The sequence below is a fragment of the Eretmochelys imbricata genome, chromosome 25, assembly GCF_965152235.1.
Source record: "Eretmochelys imbricata isolate rEreImb1 chromosome 25, rEreImb1.hap1, whole genome shotgun sequence".
Taxonomy (NCBI): Eukaryota; Metazoa; Chordata; order Testudines; family Cheloniidae; genus Eretmochelys; species Eretmochelys imbricata.
Window position 1 is genome coordinate 4678512 of NC_135596.1, and position 27942 is coordinate 4706453.

Here is a 27942-nt window from a genome sequence, read left to right on the forward strand (position 1 = left end):
GCAGGAGCAGCTAAAATAGCCACCACACAGACATGCCTGAGTAGCAGCTCAACGGAGGAGGTGAGACCAGATGATCACAGTGGGCTCTTCTGGCCTCAGAATCTGTGCGTCTAAGATGAACACGTGGGCTCAGGGGTTTCAGATGCAGAGGCTGGGGCTCTGCGGGGTGGGACTGTTTTTGTCTGAGGGGCACAGACAGTCCGGGAAGACAGGCAGACATTAACAGAAGTGCTGGTAACATGGTCCTGAGAGGAAGGTTTTGGAGCACAGTGCTAGCTGGAAAAACTGGCTTAGGAACAAGATACAGACTAACACAGCTGCTACTCTGAAACCTGGCTTGGAAGAGCGAGTGCGGTCCATCTTCTGCTGCTGGGTGAGCCCTGTGTTCAGGGAATTGTAGAATCTCAGGGTTGGAAGGGACCCCAACGCCCTGCTTAAAGCAGGACCAACCCCCAATTTCTGGCCCAGCTCCTCTCAAGGATTGAACTCATAACCCTGGGTTTAGCAGGCCAGTGCTTAAACCACTGAGCTCTCCCTCCCCCTATGAAATAGGCCTTCATGTCTAATCTTTGTAAGTAAACAAAATTCCTTCAATTTTGGCTCTATCTGGTTCTATCATCAATTTCTCCTCCTAATGGAACCAACTCCCAGAGCCCCGTTTGGGTCGCAAGGGTAAGAGGAGTGAGCACCCACCGTGCCCATTGGATTCCCTGAGAACTGGGACCACTTGCTTTCAAAGGCCCCCGTGATTTCCTTCCCCTTCTGCCTCAGCTCTCCAGAGTCTCCCTTCTTTGGTAAGAGACTCCTTCACCAATGGATTAATTGCAAGGCAGCTGCTTAGCTGACTGGCTGGCTTTGGGCACTTCCTCGCACAAGTTCCTTTCCGCATTTGTACCATCAGTTGTTCTCTTACCAAACCTCACCGGATCCAGCCAATTTTTGGGCCCAACCCCAGACTCCGGGGGATGAGTAACGCCTGACACAGCTGACACCACAATGTACCAACCATTCCACTGGCGAAACACCACAACTAAATCTGGGCCCCACCGCAACCTCGCTCTGCTTCCTCTAGGGCCTGTCAGATGCCCCGCTGTGACCCCCGGGTCTGTCAGGGGCCTGGCTTTGCCGGGTGTGCAGGGAGCAGCTGTTCTCTGTTTTGATGGAGCAATTTGGGGTGTTGAGCAAAACAACAACAACCCAGCAAGTTGCAGGTTTTACTTTCCCCTGTCAAATCGGCGCAGCGAGCTAGGCCAGGCTCCTGGTGAGAGGGGTAACCTCGCCCTCGCCGGGGAAGGGGGGGGGGGCCCTCAGGAAAGCACTGGGAGCTCCTGAGCCGGGTGCCAGGGCCGCGCTGCTAACAACACCCAGCTCTTTCCGCCTCAAAGCGCTTCCCCAAGCGGCTCAGTGTCACTGCCCCCCTTTAACAGGTGGGGAAACTGAGGCACGGAGCGGGCCAGCGGCCGAGAGACCCGAGGCGGCGCTCGCTCTGCAAGCAACCGCAGCCCGCCGCCGCCGCTCCCGGCCGCAGCCCCAGCGATCCACGCGGCTCGGCGCGGCCCCGGGGCGGGGCGAGCCTGGCCCGGCCCCGCCCCGCCGCCCTCCCGATTGGCCCCGGCCGCCGGCAGAGCCCTGCCCCGGGCGCTTGGCCCCGGCCGCTCCACGGCTGGCAGGCGGGGGGCTCGGCTGAGCGGGGCGGGCGCCGGGCCGTAAAACCCCCGCGCCGGGCGCTCCGCCGCCAGCCGGCTCCCTGGCCCCCGCTCCCGCCCCGCTCCCGCCGTTGGATGCAGCTGCGGGGAGCCGCTGCGCGCCCCGCCTCGGGAGCCCCGCCATGGCCGAGCCCCCGCCGCCGCTCTCCGGCCCGGCCCGGCTCAGCTACTCCCTGGGGCACTTCCTGAACGACCTGTGCGCCTCCATGTGGTTCACCTACCTGCTGGTCTATTTCCACGCCGTGCTGGGCTACAGCAGCACCCACGCGGGGACCCTGGTGCTCGTGGGCCAGGTGGCCGACGGGGTCTGCACGCCGCTGGTGGGCTACGAGTCCGACCGCTCGGCCGGCTGCGGGCGCTACGGCCGGCGGAAATCCTGGCACCTCGTGGGTAAGGCTCTGCCCCGGCCGGGCTGGGGGGTCCTGCGCCCTGGGGACAGGGGGGCTGGGCTAAGCGGGCACGGGTCTGGGAGCCCCCTTCCGAGGCAGCCCTTGCACCGGGGGGGCTGGAGAAGAGCTGTGCGGCCCCCCCATCTCAAAGCGATTTTGGGAGCCCCCCCCGACCCGCTTTGCAGGTGATGGGGGGGACCCCCCAGGAGAGCCTGCGGCTGAGCAGAGGCGAGAAGGAAGGCGAAGCCGGCGAGGCGTTTGAACGCCACTGTCCCTGCGCTGCTCCCACCGGCCGGACTGGCCGCCCCCGTATCACAGCAGCTCCCCGGCTGTCTCCCTTCCCTGGCCGCTGCTCTGCTGCCCAGCCCTGCCCTGCACAGTACGGGCCCCCCGGCGTCCCCTCTGAGCATCCTGCCAGGGCCAGGGCTTTGGGTACAGGAGAGCTCCCAGAGGCCGGGGCCCTCCCTGCTGTGCTGGGGAGGCTGAAGCTCTCTCCTCTCTGGAGAAAGGTCAGGTGAGGCCTTCCAGGACTCCAGGTGCAAACTGACCCTAAAGCCCCTTCCCAGCCGCCAGCGGGGGAAACCGACCAAAGGGAATTGTAGGATGCCTCTCATCCCCGCAGATGCCTGGGCTATACAGGAGGCCAGAGCAGATGATGGCAGGAGTCCCCCTCCCCGGGTTCCCAGCTCCCCACTCCCTGCTGGGGACACAGCAGCCGACTGGACTCTGGGTGTGGATCTCCCTGCCACAGGTGAAAAGCCCTGGGCGGCTGCCCCCTACTCCCAGCTGGGAGCACAGAGGCGAGAAACCCTGAGTGGCAGCTGCAAGCCCTGGCTCTGAGTCCCCCACACTGCCCCTCTTCAGTCTGTGGAAGCGCTCCTGGCTAAGGACCCCAAATCATTGTACGGGGACTCCAAAGCACCCTGGAAACTGACAGGTACAACCTGTCAGCAGGGATTGCTCTCCCACCAGGGACATGCAGCTACTTCTGGGGTGGAATGTGGCAGCTGTTAAGCAGAGCACAGAAAAGCTCCCTGTCAGCTTGGGACAGAGCATGATTAGCCATTGAAATGGCTCGGGGCAATGGAGGGCCTGATCCTGCAGAGCTTTGCTCCTGGGAGTAGGGCTCATTTGCACAGGTGGCCACGTAAAGGGGTTGGGAGCCTGTCTGCGTGAGGGGCTGGGGGATAATAACTCCTGCTGGGAGACCACTGGGGTGCCTGGGTTAATGATGTCTGGGCTAATCAAAGCTGCTGGAGTTTGTGTATGAATAAGTAACCGTACAAGCTTGGTTTAAATTGTCACAGACTCTGTGTCCTGGGGCTGGCACAGTTATGAGCCATGCCGATGATGGTGCACCATAGGTGTCAGGGTAGCGGCCGTGTTAGTCTGTATTTGCAAAAAGAAAAGGAGGACTTGTGGCACCTTAGAGACTAACCAATGCATTTGAGCATAAGCTTTCGCAGGTGTGCTGGGCTGGGAAATACCGCTGGGGCGGCTACCCTGGTTCGAAGGCTCTATGCAGACGGGCCATGCCTGGTGTGATGTGTACTGCTCTGAACCTGGCATAAGTCTACCATAGCTCCCACCTAGGGCACTGAGTCCTCAGGCTCACATTTAACTCTGAGGCTATGGGTTCAATCCCCTGTGACAACCAGGCTGACAGTCTGCTCTTATCAGAGGCTACATCTGCACTACGAAGATAAGTCGATCCACGTTAGGCTGACTTGCAGCCGCCGGTGGCTGATGTCCACGCTACCCTCCTGTCGGTGGTGCGCTTCCTTAGCCAGGAGCGCTTCCACAGACTGAAGAGGGGCAGTGTGGGGGACTGAGAGCCAGGGCTTGCAGCTCGGCACTGGAAGCCAGCTGCCACCCAGGGTTTCTCGCCTCTGTGCTCCCAGCTGGGAGTGGGGGGCAGCCGCCCAGGGCTTTTCACCTGTGGCAGGGAGATCCACACCCAGAGTCCAGTCGGCAGCTGTGTCCCCAGCAGGGAGTGGGGAGCTGGGAACCCAGGGGAGGAGCAGGGCTTCCAGCGGGGAGGGGGTAGCCCAGGGTGGCAATCCAAGCTGGGAGCCTGGGTGGCAGCCCAGTTTGGAGCGGAGACCAGGCGGTAACCCAGCTTGAGAGATCCAGGAGCCAGCTTTCTTGTCAATTTCATGGCTCCAATGGACCGGTGACATTGACAAGAATGACCGCCGACAGCCTTCGCCCTAACTACACTGACATAAGCCCTACGCCTTTCGTTGCGCTGGTTTCATTATGCCCGCATAGAAGGGGAGTTACATCAGCGGGAGGAGAATTTCAGTGTGTGCATCTCCACTGTTTTGTTGACAAAACTGTGCCACGTAGGCCAGGTTGAACCTTCTGCTACATGTGGCCCAGGTGTCTTCTCCTCGTGGGGTATGTCCACACTTCAAACAGTACAGCCGCACAGCTGCAGCTCTTCAGTATAGACACCACCTAAGCGGAGGGGGTGGGTTCTCCCATCGGCGTAGGTAATCCATCTCCTCTGGAGGCGGTGCTGTCTATACCAGGGGTCAAGTCTGTGTAGCTGTGGTTCTCGGGGAATTTTTCACACTCCTGAGAGCCCTGGCCATACTGATGCAAGTTCCTAGTGTGGAGCAGGCCTTGGAGGGGATGTGATTAAATGCATAGTCTACCACTGACCCCTGCTGTTGCTACTCCTGGAGGCACTGCCCTGGAGCCTTCTCAAATGGGCACAGGGTAGACTCCAGCGATTCAGGCTCCTAGGGTGGTTGTTAAGATGAAGAAATGGGCACCTAGTACGTCTGAGAGAGAACACCCCAGGCCCTCCCCTCTGATGACAAGGCAGTAATGGTTATGGACCAGCCCCTCTCCTGCTGTGAAGGCAGAACCCCGGAGCTGCTGGGGAGAAGCGCTGAGTTAACCCTTGGGACACATCTTCCTCCTCGATTCCCAGCTTCATCGCTGCAGGGTGGCAGGGTACAGACAGGTAGATACTTATGAACAGAGATGTAGTCAGGCGGGCCCCAGAGACTTGGCTTGGAAGGGCATGTCCCCTGACGCTGCTCTTGGGATGCTAGTCAGACTCCAGCCTGAGCATCTCATGAGACCTTTGCAGCCACCCAGTGTAAGCGAAGGCCTCTCCCCGTTTTAGTGGGTGAACTTTTTAGACACACAGGGGGGAAGAGATTCACTCAAGAGCTCATGGCAAAGCCAGAAATAGATTCCAGGAGCCAGACTCCTCCTGTGCTGTTAGAAGAAGGTTACAAAGAGCCACGTGATGTGGAGGAATTAAGACGCCATGGTTGCACCGTCTAGTTCGTAAGTTGCCTACTCTGTTCTGTACGTTCGGCTGGCACTTGGCTGGCCCCGATCCCGAGAGGGCCAGGGATTGTGATCTGGGTCCCCTGCTCAGTGGGTGTAGAGGACACATGGCCCTTTGCCAGGCTGGGCTGTCAGGTGGAAGCTGCTTTCTCCTTGTCTCATCTCTTGTACTTTCATCGCCATCATATCTGAGCTCCTCACACCCACAGCACCACTGTGAAACCAGGCACCACTATCTTTCCCCCGGTACCCTGTTGTACAGAGGAGGCACCAAGCAGATACGTCTACACTGTATGCTGAGGCTGGGCTCTGACTCCGGTTTGAGCCCAAGCCCCCACTTCCATCGACACAAATCATTCTGACTCGGGTCAGCAAACACACAGGATCTGGGTCCTAGGACCCTGCTGGGGTGGGGTCAGAGTCCTGCTGAGAATCAGGTCCAAGCCCTGTCATTTTGTAGTGTGGACGCAGCTCAAGCCACAGACCTGAGCCAGCAGATCTGTGCAGTGTGCATGTGTTATCACAGCCGTGAGACCCGGGTCCTACAATGGTAAACCCAGGTTGACAGTGCAGTGTGGACTCTTACGCACGGGCTTGGAAACAGCAAGTCCACAAGCCTGGGTCCCACACGCCCTGGTTTACAATGCAGTATAAACGCACCCGTAGTGACTTGCCCACAGTTACCCAGTGAGCCTGTGGCGGAGAAAAGAATCAAACCCAAATTACTGGAGGCCAAGGCTGATGCACTCACTGGTGGGCCACCCTTCCCCTGTTCACACCACAGCACCAGCTAGCAGGAGAGCTGGGAAACGGGACAGCGTGTAGGCTGAGCCCAGGAGTCCACAGTGACCACTTTCTCTCCATAACCTGCTTGGCGAGCAGCCACTCTCTGCCTTTGGCCCTAGAGCTTTGAATGGTGACCAGCCATTGCACGCCAGTTCCCTGGCTGGCTGCCTAGGGCACATCCTGCCCTCCATTCATGCACAGGTCTCCCGCTGATCTGAGTGCCCTGAGGGCAGTGCATAGCCAGGGGCTGGTCCCTTTGAGTGGGGGGCCCTTGTTTCCTAGGCTGCTGGAAGGGGAGTCCCGCCCCCACTCCCCCCCCCCCCCCACAGCATTTGCACCTCTCCTGGGACGCTGTCACAGCTCCAGCTTCCAGGCATCTAGAAGTGTCCCTCAAGGAGCATCTGGGACTGGTGGGTCATGTGTTCCCTGCCGGTGGCTCCTTTGTTCTGAAAGGCCAGAGCTAGAGCAGGTGGGCACAAATGATGCCCATGCAGACGGCGCCTGTCCCTGCTCTGGACTGGACGCGCTGTTGTCTTTACTGGCAGCTCTCGGGGAGGCTGTCAGGCTCACCTCCCCAGACTCGGATGTGGGACTAGCGTCCCAAGAGGAGCGTCAGAGGACATGCCCTTCCAAGCCATATTTGGGGTTGAGAAGGAATTTTCCTTCAGGGCAGATTGGAAGAGGCCCTGGGGTTTTTTTGCCTTCCTCTATAGTGTGGGGCACAGGTCACTTGCTGGAGGATTCTCTGCACCTTGAAGTCTTTAAACTATGATTTGAGGACTTCAATAGCTCAGACATAGGTGAGAGGTTTATCGCGGAGTGGGTGGGTGAGATTCTGTGGCCTGCGTTGTGCAGGAGATCAGACTAGATGATTAGAATGGTCCCTGCTGACCTTAATGTCTATGAGTCTATAAGGGCTGCTGCCAGCTAACCGAGACACAGTCTTCCCCCTGCAGTTGGGATTCATAATGGGCAGTGTGGGCCAGGGTTAGTGCCCCAGACTGAGACTCGGAAGAGCAGATTTTGCCCCTGGCTATGCCACTGACCTGCTGGATGACCTTGGGCAAGTCCTTTCCCTTCTAGCTGCCTCAGTTTCCCCTCCCATACATTGTTAGTCTGGTCTGTTTCGCGTGCGAGCTCTTTGGGGCCAAGACTGTCTTTCTTTGTGCTTGTGCAGTGCCCCACCCAAGGGGCCTGTGATCTGCGTTGGTGTTGCTGTCACACCCCCAATGATCCAACCGCTGATAATCTGGCTCTAGAACCGGGCAGTGTGGAAACTGGCCTCTCCCAGAATACCTGAGGCTCTGCAGCCTGATCCAAAGCCCAGTGTGAGGACTCCCATGGACTTGGTGGGTTTTGGATCAGCCCCTGGAAGAGGTAGGGGGAGGTGACGGTGCAACCAAACCTCCCTGGCTATTGTTAACGGAGAATTTGACCACTGCTAAGCACTTGCAGCTAATCCATGGGCCCCTCCATATGTAGCATCTGGCTACTAGCATGGAGCAGAACTGGGGGCTTGAAGCCTGTCATCTCAGTTGCCCCCAAGCATTAGGTTTGGGCCCATCTCTAAATGAAACCCTTATGGGTTGCAAACAGCCCTCAGCCCCAGACTGTCTGATGAAATCTTCTGAGAGCTCTTTTATCTCAAGATGACAGGAACCTCTTTCATCTTGTGCAAAGCCATTATTCACGTGAACCTGTCATGGGGACACGTTGGGGACCAGAGCTTCCTGGGGCTTCTGGCTTGAGCTGCAGAGGGCCCAGATGAAAAGCACAGCGGGTCTGAATCCTTTCTTGCCATTGCAGCTCTACCCCAGCTCTGGGGGCACGTCCTGCATTCAGACAGAACCCCCATTGATGTCCAAACTCGAGGGCAGAGTATGGCTCCAGTCTTGGTCTTTGAGTTCAGGCTTTTGATCCCCAGGCTGGAATAAGGGGACATTTTCAAGCTAGTGCAGAGCTGATCATGTCCCAAGATCAGTGCGTCTGATGTGGGCTGTCGTGAAAGGCATGTCAAAATCCACTCAAAGCTTGTGGGTCCTGTCATGAGGCCAACTTCCTACCAACTCCACAAAGACTGATCTCTTTGTGCTCCGGGATGGACAACTGAGGCACGTAGCTTGGAGCTGATCACAGATGAGTAAATGTATTGGGGACAGAGGCTTAGGCTAGGAAATCTGCCCATCGGCAGTGATGGTTGCAGGGAAAAATGTGTCCCAACCATGTTAGGAGGTTGTGGATAGCGCCCGCTGCACTGTTGCTCAAGCTGCTGCTGAATCTGTTGTTGGCAACAGGTAACTTGTTCAAAGCCGACCAGGCCTGCAAGGAGCGATGGAAGAACAGGTCTAGCCCAGCACTAAATATGGGGCCGTAATATTGGAAAATACGAGTGACTCCTGCCACCTGTCTCTCCCCCCACCCCTTCCAGTTAATGAGTCGGTTCTGCAGGGAAGCGGTGCCCCCTGTTGTGATGGGGGACTAGGTGGTGCCAGGGAGGAGAGAGGAGCTCGTTGTTGAAGCGTTGAACTGGGACCCATGAGATTTGGGTGGATTCCCAGGCTCTACCCCCCACTTCCTGAGTCATTTTGTCCTTGCTGAGCCTCAGTTCCCCATTTTACAGAGGGTAGGGGAGAGGCGGGGGGGGGGGGAGCATTCCCTTTGTCTTGGGGCTCATGTATGTGAGAGTTGAGCTGGTTTAATTTAAGGGGAAATTAAGCCCCCAGCCCCAGTGTGGATGCCCTGGCTCTGGTGTAAGAGGCTGAAAGAAAATATCTCTGAGTTGATTGGGACAGGATTATGTTAAAGTGAAACAAGCTCCCCTTGAGCTGAAGAGCACTCACCCGGGGCTGGGGGTGGGCATGCGCCATGCTGACGCGGCGTGTGCCAACTCTACGGTGTTTCAGCAGCACAGCTGGGCGCTGCAGCTCGGCCTCTGTAGTGTAGACGTGCTACAGTGGCGGAAGGGGAGTTCGATGCTGTAGTCGATCCGCCCCCTCGAGGCAGCAGCTAGGCCGACACCAGGTCTTCGTTCAGTTTAACTACATCTCTCGGGTGGAATTTTCACACCCCTGAGCGTCTTAGTTGGATTGACCTAAGTTTCAGGTATAGACCAAGGTCTAAGGGTTTGTCTACACGTGGCATTAATCAGGAATGGCTAATCTGCTTTCCATTCCTATCCTGCCTTAATCTGGATTAGTTTTCATGTGGACAAGCCCTGAATGGGTTCAGCTTCACGCTGGTAGTCTGAACTGGTGCCACTTTCCTGTTTAGACAAGGCCTGAGATTGTTGGGCCTGCAGGGCAGGGACTCGCGCCAAGGGTCTGCAGCGCCCGGCGCGACAGGGCCCTTATCGGGGGGAAGGCCTCTAGGCAGTACAATAAGCCCCTGCACAGAGAGAGCAGGCTGCGGGAGGGCAGGCAGATGGACTGAGGCTTGGTCTGCACGGTGAGGGTAGGTCGGCTTAACCACACCGCTCAGGGATGGGAAACGTTTCCCGTCCTGTGCGATGTCACGACTTCAGCCCCAAGTGGTCACCGCTGGGTGGACGGAAGAATTCCAGCTACCACCGCCCGGGGAGAACCCCTTCCGCAGGCGCACCCCAGAGGGGAAGATCTCCGCCTTCTCCGCACAGCTCTGGAGACAGGTTAGAAAACACTGTCTTGTTAGGAGGCCATTTGACAGCTGAAGGAGCCGGGGAGAGCTGGGGTTTCCTCGGCCGGTTTGCTGACCAGTTTATGCCGGCTGCGGTGCCCGTGAGCAACCAGGAGCCCCAACATACAACGGGGGCCCTTTTGGCGTCTCTGGCTGCGAGAACCTGGGCTGGTTTCCATGGCAGGGCAGGGGCGGCTCTGCGCGCTCCGGGACGCGTGTTAGGCAGCAGGCCACGCGTGAAGGGCTGTGGCCCAGCAGACGCGATGCTGGTGACTTGAAGCTGGGGGCACTTTTGGCTCTGATGCGTTCGCTGACTGAGAGGCTGGCGTGGGGAACGGGAGCTGCGGGGAGCGTTTCTGGTTTCGCTCTGACTCTGCCTGGAATTGGTTTCTGGCCCCGCTGAGCTCTTTAGGAAACTGAAACCACTGCCCGGTGTGGAGAAAGCCGCTGGGCAGAAGAGTGACTCTGGTGCCCGGCGCTGGGCTGGGACGCGGGGGAGCCGGCTTGCAGACGTGCTGCGAGGTTCCTAGGCCTGCTGAGCCGCCGGCACCTTTGATGTGCTGATCTTGGGCCCCAGCGAATGTGCGAGGGCACAGCTTGTGCTGCCTGCTGGCTTCCCTGTTCTTGGCATGGTCGTTTTCCTCCAGCCAAGGGATGGAGGCGTCCGCCTGCTCCTGCAGCTGACGGAAGTGGCCCGTTAGCCACGCTGGGCTGTCTCTCCTGGCCAGCCCTTGCTCGCCTTTTGCCATCTCCTGGGGACGGCATGTGTGCCTTTGTCCCTCCCAGCGCTGGCTTCTTGACAGTAGCAAAGCCTGCTCTGGGGGGATGGGCTGGGGCATGCAGAGAGGTGGGGGGTTGGCAGGGCATGGGGGGCTGGGTGGGGAGACCAGCCCTCAACTACCACCAGATGCTGAGGGGTCAGACCCCGAACTCTGTGGGCTTCTCTGGCCAGTAAAGGCCACAAGCCTGCCTGAGGGGGTGGGGGGCGTTCTCCAAAATCCCCTCTAGTGCAGTGCCTGTGAACGGGCTCGTGGAGGGGCTGCAGCCAGCGCCCTGTGGGGGCAGGGGCAATAATCAGCCAGTGGGTCTGTTCAGCGGAGAACATTCAGCTGTCGCCTGGTGCTAGAAATGGCGAAGCCCTGAGCAATCCGTGGGCTCAGGTGCACAGAGAGCAGCCGCCAGGGCTAAGCGCCGTTCTCGCCTCACTAGACCCAAGTGGTGCCGCGTCGGTTCCCCCTGGTGTGACCCATGGCGCTGGGGTACCGGCGCTTGCTTGGATTGGAGCCAGGTGGCTGGCGGGGCTGCGTTGGGTTGTAGACAGGCTCTCCTGGACCCTTTTCCCCTGCCCCTGGCTCTGCCAACTCCCCTAGGTTTGGAGAATCCCCCTGAGCCCTCACTGGCCCAGGCAGCGTTGCGAGGGCAGGACGCTGCTCTAGGGCTGCCCAGCTCGCCAAGGGCAGAGTCCAGCTCTCTCGGGCCATGGGGCTGGCTCCTCAGTCGTCACGGCAAGTGAGCCAGCAGCTGTCTCCGGCCGAGATCTGTGCAAAGGGGGCCCTTGTTCTGGCACCAGCGGCTCACCGTGCCCGCGCCCTAAGGAGCACGGTCCAGTGTCTAGCTCAGGGCCCAGCCTCACGTCTCCTGGGTCCTACACAGACTGGCTGACTCTGGGGCTGGGCATGGCTCTGCCTTCATGTCTTTCACACACACAGACACCCCCCGCAGGGACGAATGGCATAACAATGGGCTGACAATGAACCTTGCTGGTGTCTCTGGGCCGGACAGCATCCCGGTGCAGATCTGGCCGGCAGTGCTGACTGCTGCTCCCGGCTGCTAAGTGTCAGTAATCTGGCTAGGAGCTTGGCTCTAGCAGAAGGCCGGGCGGGCACCCCCGAGGCAGCCTGGCTGGAGACAGGAGCCCCACCAGAGTAAGCTTGGGAGTCCCCGGGGAGAGGGACTTGCTGACTGCCCCGGCAGAGGGCTGCCAGCTCAGAGTACCCACGGAGTAGGAGCAGAAAGACGAGAGGAGTTGGCTTTACAGGCCAGTGCCTTGCACAGACGCGCTGCCCATGGCGTAGATCCCGCTGTGAGAGGCGGCCACATCTGCTGTGCCCCTTGGGCTCTGAGCTGCCATGCGGTGCCCAAGAACCTCGGGACTGGTGTGTGTCCCTCCCCTGCTCCTGGCCTCACGTCCAGCGGGCCCAGCGCTAACTCCTGTCTCTTGTCTCCCCAGGGACTGTCTGCGTCCTGCTGTCCTTCCCCTTCATATTCAACCCCTGTCTGGGCTGCACGGAGGCCACGCCCCAGTGGGCCACGCTCATCTACTACGTCCCCTTCGTAGTCCTCTTCCAGTTTGGCTGGGCAGCCACCCAGATCTCCCACCTGTCGCTCATCCCCGAGCTGGTGACCACCGACCACGAGAAAGTGGAGCTCACAGCGTTCAGGTGAGAGGGTGGCATGCCCTGTAGGCAGCCACGGGTGCTGGCGGGCCTCGAACTGGGCGCTTGGTGATGACAGCACAGGCTGCTTCTCCTGCAGCTGAAGGAGCAGCACCATCAGCTGTGAGCCAGTAGTGGGCTGTTATCCTCACTTAGCGTGGGTGATTTTCCGACTGCCCCCTCTGTTACCAGCACCGCTCGAATAGCGTAGTGGGGAGCGTGTCTGAACTCTGTGACTGAGCGTCACCCCTGCCTGGCAGCAGCCAGAGCAGATGGTGCACACATATGCCCCTGCCCCGAGGTAGCAGTGCAGCGAAGGCTGGGACCCGATGCTTCCAGGGTGGAGGTTTGGGTCCTGGAGCCTCCCTCGCAGAGCTGCCTGCTGGGACCCAAGATCTCCGCAGGCAGCTGTGCCGTGTGAATGGCCCGGCTGGGGGTCACTCGCCTGCATGCTGCAGTGTGAACTGTGCACCTGCCTGGCCACATGGGGAGCAGGGCGGCTGCTACCTCTTGGTACACACCCCACCCCTGGCATGCGCACCCCTCCCCTCCTGAGGCCGGATCATGCTGCTCACTGGGACTGTGAGAGCCCCCCATGCACTCATCTTCTGAGTAAGACCCAGGGCTGTGTCCGGCTCTGAAGGGCGCTTGGGAGCACTGGGGACCAAGCACGGCGGGAGGAGGTGCAGCTGCGTCCGAGGAGACGCCGGCTAATTCTGCCCATGGGATGCTGAGGTGCCAGGCTGTGTGGCTTCCTGCCCATCACTCCGTGCCTTGCCCAGCTCCCAGTACCTGGGCAGGGTCACGCCCATGGAGATGGGTGCAGGGGGGCCCCGCCAAGCTGCTGGACCCCACTGGGCTGAAAGCCGTTTCATGCACACCGCTCCCTGCCCCCTTCGGACTCCCCTACGGGGCTGGCCCAGCTTCCTCTCAGCCCTATGGCTGCTGCTCGTGCCCAGTCCCCTCTGGGGCTGAGAGGGTTAATTTCTCCTGCAGGGCTTGTCTGTTAAAGCCCAGCAGTCCCCAGGTCTGGCTGGTCCTGAGCCCCAGCCTGTCAATCATTCTTTAAATTGCTCCCCCCTTGCGAATGTCCTGCCGGCCTCCCTGCCCCCAACAGCTGTGAGCCCGACCTCGCTGTGGCTCTTCTCCTCAGTCCCCCGGCTTTGGGTCAGGCCTGTAGAGAGCGACCCATGCTCGGAGCTGCCCGAGCTCTGAACTCCCCCAGCACCCTGAAAGCTGCCTGGCTCCAAGCCGGGGTGCATCAGATCTCAGTGGGCATGAGAACCGGTGTCTTGGGAGCACTCGGGCTCTGCCCCCTTCCTGCCCGCCCCACAGCAGCTCCTGGGGCTCAGGGTGTGACAGGGCACCAGCCGCTCCGTGGCAGGAGGGGTGGCCAGTGATACCCCAGGTTTGGGAGCTGCAGACAGATGACTTCTTCCCTCCCTCCCCAGTTCTGTCCCTGGTTCAGTGTCCAGGCAGTGGTGCCCTCTCCTCGTCTGGCTCAGGAACATGAGGGCCCAGCTGCTACCTGGCATTACCTGCCTCCAGGAGAGCTGGACAGGCCTTGTCCCGCACTGCAGCCTCCCGACACTGCCAGGCGAGGGGCCGGGCCTGGGGAGGCTACGTGCCCCTTGTAGCTGTCTCCATGGCCCCCGCTCCCAGCAAGCCGCTTGGCGTAGATAAGCCCCTGAATGCCTGCACAAACCCGCATCCAGAGGGCGTCCGCAGCGCCGGGCACGTTGTAAACACACCCCGGGCTGGCAGCTGCAGGAGGGGATGTGCAGGACTGGGGGACGGATGGCTCCGTTTCAAACACCAAAGCACCTGTCAGCCCCCGGCCTGGCTAGAGGGGCTGGTGAAGGACCGGAGCTGCCCAGGAACGTGGGGATGGCTGGGTCTGGGGTCCTGGCTGTGATTCTAGCTGGAGGGGTGGGAGGCTGCCCCTGGCTGTACTCAGCAAGAAGAGTCAGTCGCTCACGTCACCCACTGGCGACCAGCTCTGCGGGTAAACGGGGCCCAGGGCTGCCCCCCAGCAAGCCCTGGAGCGGAGGAAACGGCCCCATGGCTTGGCAGGTGGAGCATTACGGGCCCCCTCCAGCCTGCGCGGTGCTGAGTCAGCAGGTGAGGAAGCGTCTCTTATCAGCAGGCGAGTGGCAAACGGCCCAGTTATCTGTCGTCAGCGGGCAGAAGTCCCCCCCGCACTGTGTCTGCACTCGGCAGATAACTCACCACAGGAAGGATGTGGAGCCATGCTAGGGCTGCGGGAGGCCTCGCTGCCTCTGTGAGAAGCTGCCGTCTGTCAAACCGTCTGCCCCGTACAGCCCCCAGGGTCACCTGTTAAACCACAGGCACCGGGGCGGGGCTGGGAGGTCCTGTGGGGAAGAGGAGAGACTGGGCTCTAAAGGGGGGTTGGGACCGCGGCTGCTGGACACGGACCCTGTGGGGGGGTCTAGCTCCCGGCAGGCCCTGCCCAGTGTCACCACTGTGGTCTGCGTCCCAGGAGCGCCTCCCCTGGTCTGAAGAAGAGTCTCCAGCTGTCCGGGGACCCTGTTCTCCCTGCAGCATAATCCCAACTGCCCCGGCCAGTCTGGCTCCCTCCAGCAGGGGGCAGCATTGCTCGTCTGTGCAAATTCACCCCCATGGGTGTGTTCACACTCACCAGTTCTCTTTCTTCACCCCCCCCCCCCCCACACACACACACCAGGGCGGGTTTGTGCTGTGAGTGTGCCTGACTCTGGCTGTGCAATGTAGGGGGGATGTGACCGGCTCAGGTGCCAGATCTTGTCCTGCACCAACATGCCGTGTTTTCCCCTCCCTCTCGTGCACCCGGGCGCCCCGGCTGGGAGCGCCCCGTGACCCGCTGCGTCCTCTCCCCCAGGTACGCCTTCACCGTCGCGGCCAACATCACCGTGTACGGCATAGCCTGGCTGCTGCTGCACTTCCAGCTCGGACTCTCGGGGCCAATGGAGCACCTGGGCAAGTCTGACATCAGTGTCTTCCGGGTGAGTGCGGTGGAGCCGGGCCCCAAGCAGCAGAGCTGGGATGGGGGGCCTGGGCTCCTGCAGGGGGTGGGGGGTTGGTTGAGATTGACGTTTCCTGCTTCTCCACTGCATGGACGGGGAGAGGTGGGGAGCCTTGTGAATTGCATGTACCCCACATGTTCTGGATGTTAAATGTGGGGTGGGAAGGCTGGGAGATGGCGTGAGGCAGCGCAGGGCTTATGGGGCAGTTGTGGGTCTCTCGGCAGAGACTGGGATCAGACTGGCCTTCCCCTCTCCAAGTGCCCCCGATCCGCTCGGAAGGGGCTGGAGAGGATTAACCCATGCACGGCTGGCTGGCGCCCTGTCTCCCTGGCTTCCTGAGGATTTACTGAGTCTCCTTCCTGTCCCATCAGAACCTGTCCCTGATCGTGGTGGCAGTGGGCGCTGTGTTCTCGCTCCTGTTCCACCTGGGCACCAAAGAGCGGCGCAACCCTCAGGCCAGGCTGCTCGAGCCCGAGGAGCACACGCCGCTGCTGAAGAAGGGGCACAAAAGCCCCCCACGCCCACTGCTGCTGTGGAAACACTGGCTGCGGGAGCCTGCCTTCTACCAGGTACAGGGTGTGCCCGGTGAGGGGAGCTGGGGCAGGGCAGTCCCATGAGGGGGACAGGTGTGTGGGGAGTGGGGGGCCTCCCAAGATGTGGGCATTGCTGGGTGGCAGGCCTGGCAACTGGATCTCGGTATCCACAGGACAGGTACGGCGCGGACAGGCGCCTGATGCCCCCAGCCGTACACCCTCTCTGACCCCTGCCTTGGCAGTGCCCTGCTGCGGGGGAGGCCAGTCTCCAGGCTTGGCCTGCCCAGTCATGCCAGTGGTGCTGGTGGCTTTTGCCGTGTCCACACCCCACCCTACCCCCCGGGACACAGGAGCCCCCAAATGGCTACTGAGCCCTAGCCCCTGCGTTGTCCCCGCAGCTCAGCACCTGGTGCTGGGTCAGGAGCGTCCTGTCCTGGGTGTGATGGGCTGCCCACCCCTCCAGGACCTGCCGGGGAGCGCGGGAGCGTGGCCAGCAGCTGGCTGCCACTGCGACTCTCTGGGGCTTTGCACAGCTGTATGGCACCCTGGGCGTATTGCTGGGCCTGGACTGTCGCCCGCTGGGGCTGGGGAGAATCAAAGCTTTGGGTGGCTCAACAGCACCCCCTCAGGCCAAGGCAGGAGGAGCACTGCCGAGTGGGTGCCGAGGGGGAGGGGTGCTGGGGGGTTCCATGAGCAGCGCAGGTGACCCGAGGGCAGACAGACGTCCCACTTGGGACGCTCAGACCTACCCACATGTCACTGTGCCCAGCTGGCCCTATGCCCAGCCAGCCAGGCCTCTGGGCACCCCAGCGAGGCAGGTGATGACTCTAGATTCAAAGGGGCTCATTATTGGGGGAGGGACACTTGAGGGGGGTACGAGAGACCCCTCCCCTTTGGTACAGGAACCTCTGTCTTCTGCCCCAAAGCTTTCTACACAGGCCTGCGGGACTGGCCTGTGCTAGCCCCCTGGGCACTTTGGCTCTGCGTCCTGTGGCTGCGATGTCCCATCTCTTCCCCAGGCGGGTGGAGGACCAGGGCCATGAGCCTCGAGGTCTCCATTCCTTTCAGCACAGAGCACTCTGAGCTGGGCTGGAGGGCAGGGGGGTGGCTGGCGTAACTGGCTGGCGTGTCTCCCGCTAGGTGGCGATGCTGTACATGGCCACGCGGCTGATTGTCAACCTGTCCCAGACCTACATCGCCATGTACCTGACCAACTCGCTGATGCTGCCCAAGGTGAGTGAGCAGCAGGGGGTGCCAGTGGGCAGGTCCTGCCCAGCTCTGGGCGTGCCACATTGGGGGTCACTTCACACCGGGCACCAACTCGACAATCCTGTGACGCCCATGGGGGGGTCCCTGTACCACTGGAGGGGGTGGGTTATGAGTGGGGAACACCCTGTGTGGCTGGTGGAAGGCAAAATGGAGCAGGGGATCCCAGCAGTGGTGGGGGGACACAGACCCTTGGGACATCTGTGAGCCAAGCACTCTGCTCTGTCTCTCTCCTCCCCAGAAATTCATCGCCACCATCCCCCTGGTGATGTACATCAGCGGCTTCCTCTCCTCCTTCCTCATGAAGCCCATCAACAGGTGGATCGGCCGAAATGTGAGTAGCTTGGGGGGATGGGGGGCAGTGTCCCACTGTAACCGCACACATCTGGGCCTGCGGGGAGATGCCCATTGGCAGGAGTGACCCTAGGAGGTGAACACCCCCACCCTGCATGGTGCGATGTGCCCAGGGTACAATCCAGACGGAGTCACTGTGACACCCCTGCCCTCCACGCTGGGGGACCGTTTACATGGCTTTGCTGCTGTAGACTCCAGCATGCAAGTCCCTCCCAGCCATGTCTGTGTGCTGCAGCTGGCCATGCCCTGGCTCTCCCCAGCCTGGGTTATATCACAGGGTGATCATAACATGCTCCCAGCACTAGCTTTCCCACCAGCAATGCGTGTCTGGTGCCGCCCAGCCTTCTCCTGGACAATACAAGCTTATCTAAAGCCTGCCATTTTATGAACAGAAACAATATCCCATAACTTCCCCCCCAATGGAGTTTCCCAGCCATGTCAATTCAGACACGCTCGATTAGACAAATCAACACACCCAGTTTATTAACTACGGCGAGATTTTCAGTGAGTACAAGCCATGGGGCAGAAAAGTCAGAAATGGTTACAAGGAAAACAAAGCCAAAGTGCAGCTGGTGCCACGCTTACCAAACTAGGCTAAATGCCAGGCAAAGTCTTTCTCACCACGTGCACTCAACAGCCTTCCTGGCCAGACTCCTTGGGGCAGGAGCCTATCTTCTGTTCTCTGGCTGCTTCCTTTGTTCCTTCTGGTGTAGCGAATCGATGGGCAGAGAGCGCGAAGGGCAGGGAGGCTGTGGGGGGCTTGTCCCTCATTTGATAGACTCAGGCCCCACCTTGGACGTTTCCAGCTGAGATTCAGGAGACGGAGTCCACAGGAAAGGCTGGTAGCAGCCTGAACTGGTGTAACCCCTGCCAAGAGGCAGGATTTGCTGTGTTCTACACCGTCCAAGCCAGGTGGTTATCCAGCCTCCTCTCGAAAATCTCCAGTGAAGGAGCTTCCACAACGTCCTGAGGCAGGTCTGGTCCACTGTCCTACTGTTCTTACTGAGATAGACTCTAAATCTGCCGTTGTTCTCTCTTGCCACAGATGGCAGGACAAGAGGCAGTGGGTTCAAACATTTCTCCATCTTTCTTATGGCAGCCTTTAAAGTATTTGAAGACTGCTACCATGTTCCCCCTCAATTTCCTCTTTTCCAAACTAACATACCCCCTCCCTTCAGCCTTTGCTTCTACAGCTGCCTTCCACCCCTTTGATCATCCTTGTCACTTTCCAGTGTCTCTACATCCTTCCTACTCATGATCCTATGTGGAGTCCTGGGTTTAATGAGTGTTTTTCCCCCCACCCCCCCTCTCCCTGCCCTTCGCCTCCGAGCAGCTGACCTACTTCATGGGGTTACTCATTATCCTGGCCTTCGCCTCCTGGGTGGCCCTGGACATCCAGCTGGGAGCAGAGGTTTATGGAGCGGCTGTGCTGCTCGGGGCTGGCTCGGCCACCATCTTGGTCACATCCCTCTCCATGACGGCTGACCTCATTGGGAGCAACACGGTAGGTTCCTATGGGGGCAAGTGATGGGCCGGGCACAGCTGCTGCCCAGCTAGTGCCCCTGGGGGTAGAGCGCTGGGTACCACCACCCCTTTGCCATGCCCTGCAGGGAACGGCTAATCCAGGCTTGGAAAGGCGCCCTGGCGGGTCACTGAACAGGGCTGCCTTCCTTCTGCACAGCGTGGTCCGGCACGGGTGCTTGCTGGGCTTGTGGGGCCGTTGCCCTTCCTGGGTGTTGGAAGTGGCTTTAGAGCACCTGTGGGTCTCTTCAGAAGGGGATGCTGGCGCTGGTGCCAGACGGGGATTAACTTCTGCTGCAGGAACGAGTTTGCCCACAAGAGGGCACGCGGCTCCCTGATCCTGTACATGGCTGAGCCGAGCTGCGCCCGCCCTGAGCTGGGTGAGAGAGGACTAGGGGGTCCCAGTGTACGTCTGCAGGGGGCCCGAGCCGGGGCAGCTGCGGGAGATGCCAGAGGAGGCAGACGTGGGTGTGGAATGAGGCTGATGCTGTTGCTTTCCCTGCAGCACAGCGGAGCCTTCGTCTACGGGGCCATGAGCTTCACGGACAAAGTGGCCAACGGGGTGGTGGTGATGGCCATCCAGAACTTGCATCCATGCCCGTAAGTGTCATGGCTGGCCTGGGGCTGCTGGAGAAGACCCCTGCGGCAGGCACCTCTGTTCCCCTCTAGGCAACAAGCCAGTCACCCAGTCCGGAGTATCTACCAGTCCTTCCCCTCACCCCATGGGAGAACCCGAGACCTTCCAACTCCCAGCACAGTCCCCTGCCGCTTGAGCTAAAGAGTAGCTGCCCTGGCTGCCAGCCGTAGTAGGCCAACCAGCGGGGGGATGCGGTACACTCTGGCGGCGCCTTACCACTGCACTGTGCCATTCCCAGAGCCAGCACGTGCCCCTTCCCTGCTCCACTGGGGCACTTGCCATCCTGCCTTCCACCTGCAGTGACTGCTCTGTGCCGTCCCAGACTTCAGCGGCTCTGTCCCCTCTCCGGGGCGTGCGTGGGGCTGGGGGGGCCGGGCTGGGGGAGCTGGAGCCTCACTTGTCCCTTTGCCTTCAGCACCCAGCTCTGCTGCGCCGGCTGCGTTGAGTTCTACCACTGGGTGATGGTGATAGTCACCGGGGGCGTCGCTGTGGTCGCCACTGTGTGTCTGTGCTGCATTATGATCTGGCCGATCCGGGTCCGATTCCGTGAGTCCTGTATCCGGGAGAGGGGCTAGCAGGGCCTGCAGTGAAATCTCTGCAGAGGAGGGGCTGGTTTGTGAGGGAGGGCGTCTGTCTTCAGATCCTGCTGGCTGTGGGGGGCATTTTCCGCTACCCTGGTCCCGGCAGGTGGTGGTGTAGCAAAGCTGGCTGTGGGGAAGCTCACAGCTGCTCCAGTTCCAGCCACTTCCACCAGGAGGCACTGTAGGGGAGCCAGATGCCAGCATTTAAATGAGCTAGAAAACCCGCTCTCCCCATCTCTAGCTATTGCACCTGCCCTTTCCCTGGGGTTCTCTCTCGCAGGCATCGTGCTGGGTGACTGGCCGTTCTCCAAGCAGCCCTAGAGCTCACCCCCCATCCTGTCCCCAGGAGACCCAGCTGACCCTGGGGTGGGGCTGTGTGTGCAAGATCCTCTGACATGGTGACTTACACCGAACCACTGGGGGGTAAAATGAAGAGGCTTAAGCTGAGCTGGGGGGCCAGGCCTGTTAGCAGATGCTCCCCCCACCCCACTGACTCAGTGGCAGCTCTGCTGAGGGGAAGCATCTGCAATGTCCTGGAAGGCTGGGGGCTCTAATATGACTATGGGGCACCGGTAAGGTGATTTTGGGGGGCACTGCAGCTCCTTCGCTGAACACTGGGGGTGCTGTGCAGCCTCTGCTCCTGCTGCTCTCTGAAGTCTGGTCTACACTACAGACCCCCCAGCCCCAAGTGGGGTAGTTATACCGACCTGACCCCCATGTCGACAGCGCTGTCCATGGGAGAGCTGCTACCACCCCTTTGTCAACACGCTGCAGCAGCATGGCGCTTTCAGAGTAGACGTGCCCTCGCTCCTGGGAAGCTGGTGCCTCTTGGCCAAGACCTGGTGGGGGGCAGCGGGGGCTAGTGGTCAGAGCACAGGGCTGGGCGTCAGGTGGCTGTGTTCAGTGCTGGATGGTTCAGCTGGTGTGTAGCTGGCCTTGCCTAGGTGCTCTCCAGCGGGGCTGGCAGATGTGGGCTGAGACCTTTCAAAGCTGCCCAAGGATTTGTGCACCCAGCTGCTCTGAGGATGAGCAGGGAATGAGGGTACAGTTCCTGTAACAGCTTAGACCGCCACAGGCCCAGAGTGCTTCATGCTTCTCTGCAGGGAGGGTGTCTGGGGCAGGAGAAAACACGGCCTCCCGTTAATCATACCCCCGCTCCCTGGTGGAAGCCCAGGGGCCCCCTGGGTTAAGATGGACACTAGCGGGCAGGGCCACGGGATGCAGACTGGGGTCTTGTCAGTCAGCTGCTTAGTGCTTTTCTGGCCCATGTCCTACACCTGGAGGGGGCACCTCAGGGCCTGGGGACCTGTTAACCCAAAGGCCAACCTGCGGCTGCTTCTCTCTCTGCTGCAGATGACGTCTCGGTGCTGCCGCTGGCTGGGGCGGTGCCGGATGAGGCTGGCAGCGCAGAGGAAAGGAGCCGAAGCAGCACGGTCAACTGAGCTGGGCGCTCGCACTTGGAACCGGGACTGCGTCACTTGCACTTTCCACCTGGGATGCGCCGAAGGAAGGGACCCGGGGCAGGGCCGGTGCTGAGGTCGTGCAGCACGTCGGCCTGTTCCTTTGCATCTCCCTCCTGCCACTTTGCACAGACTCTCCTTCCCCTGTCACTGTGTAACATCACCCCCTGCTGGCAGCAGGGGCAAATCCCATGTCTTTGCACATGTCTAATCCTAAGACTTGCCGGGCGGCGGCACGAATTGGATCCACCCCATGCACTGTGGGAAGGGGGCACTATAGAAAACCTGTACGTTTTTAACACGTGTTGTGCAATCCGTGTCTGTGAAATAACACTTTTTTTTAAACGAGGACCATCCTGAGTAAAGAGACAACATTTTGAAGGACAGCAGCGCTGTGTGCGGGGGATTCCGATCTGCCTCACTACTGGCAACTCTCCTGCAAACTGCATTTCCAACTGGGGGCGGGGACCTGCCCCTCTTTCATCCCTTAGAAATTCTGCTGATTGGCCTCTGCACAGGGGATCTGGCTTCAGCATCACAGCAAAGCCAGCACTTGTGAGATTTAAAGTCCCAGCTCCTGGAGTCAGGTGACTAATGGGCATTTTGGCTTTGATTTTGTTTGAAGCAAGTTTCCAGCTCTTGTGGCTGCAGAGAGGTGTGAAACCCTTAAGGCTCTGCCCCCAGAAGGGGAACCCATACAGTGCTTCAGGCTAAAAATCACAGCTCTTTAATCTCAGGATTTGGGGGTGGCTGCTTGTGGTTTTTGTCTTTAACACTTGGACCCACAGCGCCAGCCTGTCCCTGGCCTCCTCTCCCCCACCCCCTTCCCAGGGCGCTGCTCATGTGCCTTCTCCCAAACGGCTGCCTCCTTCAGTGGCGGCTGCCCCTCCCAGATGTGCAGCTGCTGTCTGACTTGGTCTCTGTGCCGCTGGGTGACAGGTTCCCCAGCCCTGGGCCGGGATCTCAGGAGGCCGGGCATGCTTGTGGTAGCATGTCCCCTCTCCTGGGTTAATGCCGGGCTGGCCAAAGTGCGGGGTGCAGGAGGGCAGAGGAGCATTAAGTGGTGGGACAGCCCCACTGCTCCAGACCCCCACCCTCCCAGGGGCTTTGGCTGCCAGTAGGGGGGAAGAACCAGATGTGCTGCTCCCAGCCTCACTCCAAAGGCAGGTGGCTGGAGTGCCTCTGGGGAGGGACAGGGCTGTGGCTGGCAGGGCCTGGCCCTGCACTGCCCCTCCTGGGGGCATGGGGGGCAGGTGGGAGATGGTACCCTGGGGGCATGGGGGAGGGGGAGATGGTACTTGCTGCTTTCTCAGCCCAGCAGGCCGGTTGGGCAAGATTCCATGACTGCTAGACCCAGGCAGCAGCTCTCCTCATTGTGTGGGTGCAGCACCTGGCGCAGTGGGGCCTGCTCCAGGCACTACCCCAATGCAAGCCCATAACGGGGGAAATAGAGGCCGGGGGCAGGGCATGGTCCCCACTGGGGTGACCAGCTGGAAGCAGCTTAGCGCCCATCCGCACTGAGCTCACAGGGCATTGGGGCTGCCTAGAGCCAGTCAGTTAGCTCAAGCCTGTGCTATTTGTGGTGTGCACACCAGCCTGCCCGTGCGGGGCTGTGTCCTGCTCTTTCCATCCATGCCCCCAGGCTCTTCCCTGGCTCGCTGCTCCCCAGGCTGCCCCAGGGGCTTTGAGCTTCATTTTGCAGCATCTCCCCCTCCTCTTTCAGTGGATAAACTAGCAGCTGGTTTCCCAGCAGCCCTAAAATCGCACGAGGAACTGCACACGGCTGAGTAAATGGAGTGTGGAGAAAAACCTCAGCCGAGCAGCTGCCTTGAACTCCCAGCCCGGAGCCCTAATTGCATGGCCAGGCTCTGCTTCCTGTGAGCTGGAAGGGGACGTGCCCTCGCCCAGCTGGCTCCTTGCAGGGCTGCTCCTAGTCACCCATAGTCTGTTCTGAAAGACCCTGTCCTAGGCCACCTCCGTCTGCATCACCCAGCAGCCAGGGCTGGGACTGGGCCAGGACCCCAAGCCGGCACATGGATGAGGCTGGACAGTGGGGCTGTGGCCCCCACAAGAGTCTGAGCCCCGCTTGCTGAGCTGGACAGGTGGGTGCTCCCTGCTGGCACCTCGTCCACGGGGGCGCACTGCCTGTTCCTGCTGCCCTCTGAGGCCCAGAACTGGGAGGGGAAGGAGGCTCTCTGGACTCTTGGGGGGGTTGAAGCAGGCTGGTTAAAGTCGATTGGGGCGCAGTTTAAGCTAAACCAAGCCAAGTCTGAGCTTCCACATGGGTTTGTGCCGAATTAACCACCGTGCTCAAATGTGTTTATGTTCCACGAGCACGACGTGCAGACAAGGCCTTGATCTCCCCCAGGCCTCCCTACCTCATGGGGGGCTGTAACACCCCCCCCCCCGACCCTGGGCTGCTGAGGACCCTGGACAGAGTCTACAGCCTGGGCCCCTCCCTGGGGCTCCGAAATGGACGGGGGGCGGGCGGGGAGGAGGAACAGCAGGATCCACCTGAGACCCTGTGTTCCAGGCCCCCGAGCCTTGGGCCGTGCAGCCTCCCCAGGACTCCCTGGAGCTGCTGATCTGATCGGGTCTTGCCCAGAACACAGCAGGCAGGAACTGCATCGTTTGCTCCATCTGTAAATGTAGATTGTGAACTCTTCGGGCAGGGGCTGTGTCCTTGTGAGATGTTTGTACAGCGCCTGATACAACCGGGTCTAGGCTCCCGGGCGGTGCGGTAACACAGTAAACTAAGACAGAGGCGGCAAGGGAATTGCCTAGACAAATCTGTGGCAGAGTTGGGAACAGAATCCAGGCGTCCTAGCTCAAGAGCATGAGTCTATTTCCTCCCTGACATCTTGGGGCAAACAGGGTCGTTCACACGGTCCCAGGCGTTACCAACCAGGGCTGGATTTGAACTGGCAATTGAGGGAGACATTTCCTCAGGGGTAACAATGGCCTCAGCCAGGTCACAGATCCCTGTCCCTATAACATCCCCAGTGTTGGTGCACCCCACCGAGAGGAGAGGGCTAGGGGAAGCCACGGGCTGAGGCCAAAATCCTGTCAGGTTGTTCGTGAAAGGTACAGTGACTGGAGAATGCCGGGGAACTGTTGTATACAGGACTCCGGCTTCCCGGTAAAGTGTGTGTGTGTGTGTGTTTGTGTACACTCCTACGTGTCCCTACCATCCCCTGCTGAAAGGGACGAGCCTGTGTGTGGGTCCATGTCCCTGCCACCCCCTGCTGGGGAGGATGAGCCCTGCCGCGTGTGCGTGTCCCTGCCACCCCCCTCGCCCACAGCACCCGGACTTTGGGTGTCTGGTCAGTAGTATTGACCGGACACGGTCAGGTTCCCTTTTTGACTGGACTTTGTGGTCCAAAACTGGCCACCTGGCCACACTAGTGTGTGTGTGGGGGGGGGGGGGGTAGTTCCACTTTTCAAACCTGTCATGTGCATTCACCATTCAGCGACTGCGGGGCTGCGGCACGTGCTGCCAGGAGAGTTGCTCCCTCGCAGCTTTGCAGTGGTGAGGGGTGCCCAGGTCTGGTGCCTTTAGCAATGGAGGCTGCAGCTCAGTGTCTCTAACCTGCCTGGCTCCACCCAGCCTCCAGCTGGGACCATTCGCTCATCTACTCTCCACACCTGCATCGCCCAGGCCAGGGACCCTGCAGCGAGACTCATCACCAGCGTTTGGCTGAAGCAGCTTCCAGAAGGGCAGCCGGCATGGCTCTAGAGACGGGGAATCCACCACGTCCCTCAGGAGTTTGCTCCAGAGGTTCATGACTGAAAAGTTTGTGCCTAATTTCTAATTTGACTGTGTCTGACTCCAGCTCCAGCTGTTGGTTCTTGCTTTAAAGAGCCCTTTAGGCCTGGTGTTTTCTCCCAGTGAGGTGCTTAGACACTGTAATCAGCTCACCTCTTGATGGGCTTTTTGACAAGCTAATCAGCCTGAGCTCTTTACATCACTCGCTGTTGGACTTTCTCTCCAGCCCTCGGATCAGTTCTGTGGCTCTTACCCACACCCACCCATTTTTCACTGTCCTCTTTAAAATGTGGACCCAGAACTGGATGCAGTGTCCAGGAGCGGTCTCACCTAGGCTGGACGCAGAGGTAAAATCACCTCCCTGCTCTGGCTCACCACTGCCCCATTTATCCAGCCAAGGGTCGCATCACAAGCCACAAGCATGGCACTGAGCGCTCAGGGTAAGGTGCTTGTCCACTCTGACCCCTAACTCCTTTCTAGAGTCCCTGCTTTCCAGGGCCGTCCCCAGCCTGCGGGTGTACCCAGCGTTTCTGGCTCCTAGTTATATGTCCTCGTCATATTAAAACGCATTTTGTTTGACTGGGCTCAGTTTCCCAAGCAGTCCAGTTCGCTCTGTGTGACGGCCCTGTTCTCATCCTTCATTGCTACTCCAGTCCTCAAGCCGCCTGCCAAGTTAGAAGGAGCAGCCGCATTAGATGATGTGCTTTACAACCACTAACTGATCAATTCCCCCCTCCCACATACTCTTCGGTGTGCAGTCAGCGGGCGGGATCATTAACCCCATAGAATGGAGGAAACTGAGGCACAGTGAGTCACTGGCTGCCAGCCTGGTGCTCAGACCACATCCCACATGAATCCCCATTTCACCCAGAGCTCTCGCTCTCCCTGCTGCATTTACAGTGCCGACAGGCTGGGAAGGGGTTAATAGTTCTCCAGGGCCCAGGTGTGTGGGAAGCTCAGTTGATTGCAGAGTGGCCTTCATCCCAGCCAACGGGGCTACACAATTACCGCTCATAAAAGCGTTAATCAAGGCTCAGGTGACAGCTGTAAACTGCACAGGTGGCTGAGAGCTGGCCTGCCTCCTCCAGGCCGCCCCGGGCCGGCTCAGGCTCACGGGTTGTGCTCTGCGTTACACAGGGAAGTGGCCCAGTGTCCTTGTACCCGCTCTGCTTAGGGAAGCCCTGAGCCTGCCGCACCAAGAGCTTTGTAGGGCAATAATGGGAATACCTGCTTCCATTCTCAGGCCTGCCCCACCCCCTTCAGGCACGCGCACACCCCCCCGCTAACGACTGGCAGGGACCCGCAGAGCCCCAGCTGCTCTGCAGTCACTCTGCCATGCACACGGGGAGGTCCTGGGTGCCAGGTCTGTATAATTTTTGGTGGTGCCCAGAACGGGTCCAAGCAGAGACGTCCTGTCCATAGGACAGACTGGGGCAACTGCCCCAGGCCCCGTGCTTTGGGGGGCCCCACACTTCAGGGGGACGTGGGGTCCAGGGTGACCTGGAGGGTTAGCGGGGGGCCTAACCCAGACTGCCCTGCTCCACCCTGCCCCACCAGCTCCTGGTGTCTCTCGGGGGAGGGAAGTGGAAGCCTGAAAGAAGCGGGGTGGGGGCTTAGGGAAAGGGGCAGGAAGAGGTGGGGAGGAGCAGGGTGGGCTGGGGCCGTGTTGCTCGCTGCTGCTGGCACCAGGCCCCCCACTAGCCTCCCAGATCCCCCTGGATCCCGCATCCCCCTGAAGCGCAGGGCCCCGCAAAGCATGGGGCCCAGGGCAGTTGTCCCGGTCCATCCTATGGATGGGACGGCTCTAATTAAATATAAGCCCAAACTTTTGTTTGTTCGTGAATATTGGTGGAGCATGGGCACCCTGGGCCCATCTAACTCACCGCCTGTGGGTATGTGCAGCAACATTCGCACACTCGCATACACCCAGTGGTGAACTGGAGCTGGTTCGCACCGGTTCGCGCGAACCGGTTGTTAAATTTTGAAGCCGGTTTAGAACCGGTGGTTAAAGGGGGGGCAAACTCCGGCCCGCGGGCCACATCCGGCCCCTGGGACCATCCTGTCTGGCCTGCCTGAGCTCTCGGCTGGGGAGGCTCCCCTGAGAATCCCTTTTTAATTTTTACTCACCCAGCGGCGCTCCAGGTCTTCGGCGGCATTTCGGCAGCGGGTCCTTCAGTGCCGTCGAAGACCCGGAGCGACTGAAGGAACCGGTTCTTCAACTTTTGGCAGCTCACCACTGTGTACACCTATGCCAGGGGTTCTCAAACTGGGGGTCGGGACCCCTGAGGTTATTACATGGGGGGTCGCGAGTTTTCAGCCTGCACCTCAAACCCTGCTTTGCCTCCAGCATTTATAATGGTGTTAAATATATAAAAAGTGGTTTTAATTTATAAGGGGGGGTCACACTCAGAGACTTGCTATGTGAAAGGGGTCACCAGTACAAAAGTTTGAGAACCACTGACCTATGCACACCACAACATGCAGCTCAGAGCGCACACCAGCGTGACGAATTGCTCGCACACGCA

At 59.9% G+C, this 27942-nt stretch overlaps 2 protein-coding genes across 2 annotated transcripts in view; one reads left to right on the forward strand and one right to left on the reverse strand.

The window, feature by feature from the left end:
* HMG20B (high mobility group 20B) overlaps positions 1–14524 on the reverse strand; it is an 89646-nt gene extending 75122 nt beyond the window's left edge. The window contains exon 1 of the mRNA XM_077841905.1: positions 14506–14524. The gene's annotated coding sequence lies outside the window, so the exon portion shown is untranslated. The remainder of the gene's footprint in view (positions 1–14505) is intronic.
* On the forward strand, positions 1649–22037 carry MFSD12 (major facilitator superfamily domain containing 12). The gene is made up of 10 exons (XM_077841900.1): positions 1649–2096; positions 12072–12282; positions 15155–15278; positions 15671–15868; positions 16973–17065; positions 17340–17432; positions 18786–18956; positions 19479–19573; positions 20026–20156; positions 21545–22037. The coding sequence occupies exons 1-10, from the start codon at positions 1829–1831 to the stop codon at positions 21631–21633; spliced, it is 1473 nt and encodes a 490-aa protein (XP_077698026.1). The 5' UTR covers positions 1649–1828; the 3' UTR covers positions 21634–22037.
* The last annotated feature ends 5905 nt before the right edge of the window (positions 22038–27942 follow it).

Coding starts and splice junctions, on each gene's coding strand:
- MFSD12 (XM_077841900.1), top strand. CDS start 1,829: ATGGCCGAGCCCCCGCCGCCGCTCTCCGGCCCGGCCCGGCTCAGCTAC. Junction 2,097..12,071: donor GAAATCCTGGCACCTCGTGG/GTAAGGCTCTGC, acceptor TTGTCTCCCCAG/GGACTGTCTGCGTCCTGCTG. Junction 20,157..21,544: donor GCCGATCCGGGTCCGATTCC/GTGAGTCCTGTA, acceptor TCTCTGCTGCAG/ATGACGTCTCGGTGCTGCCG.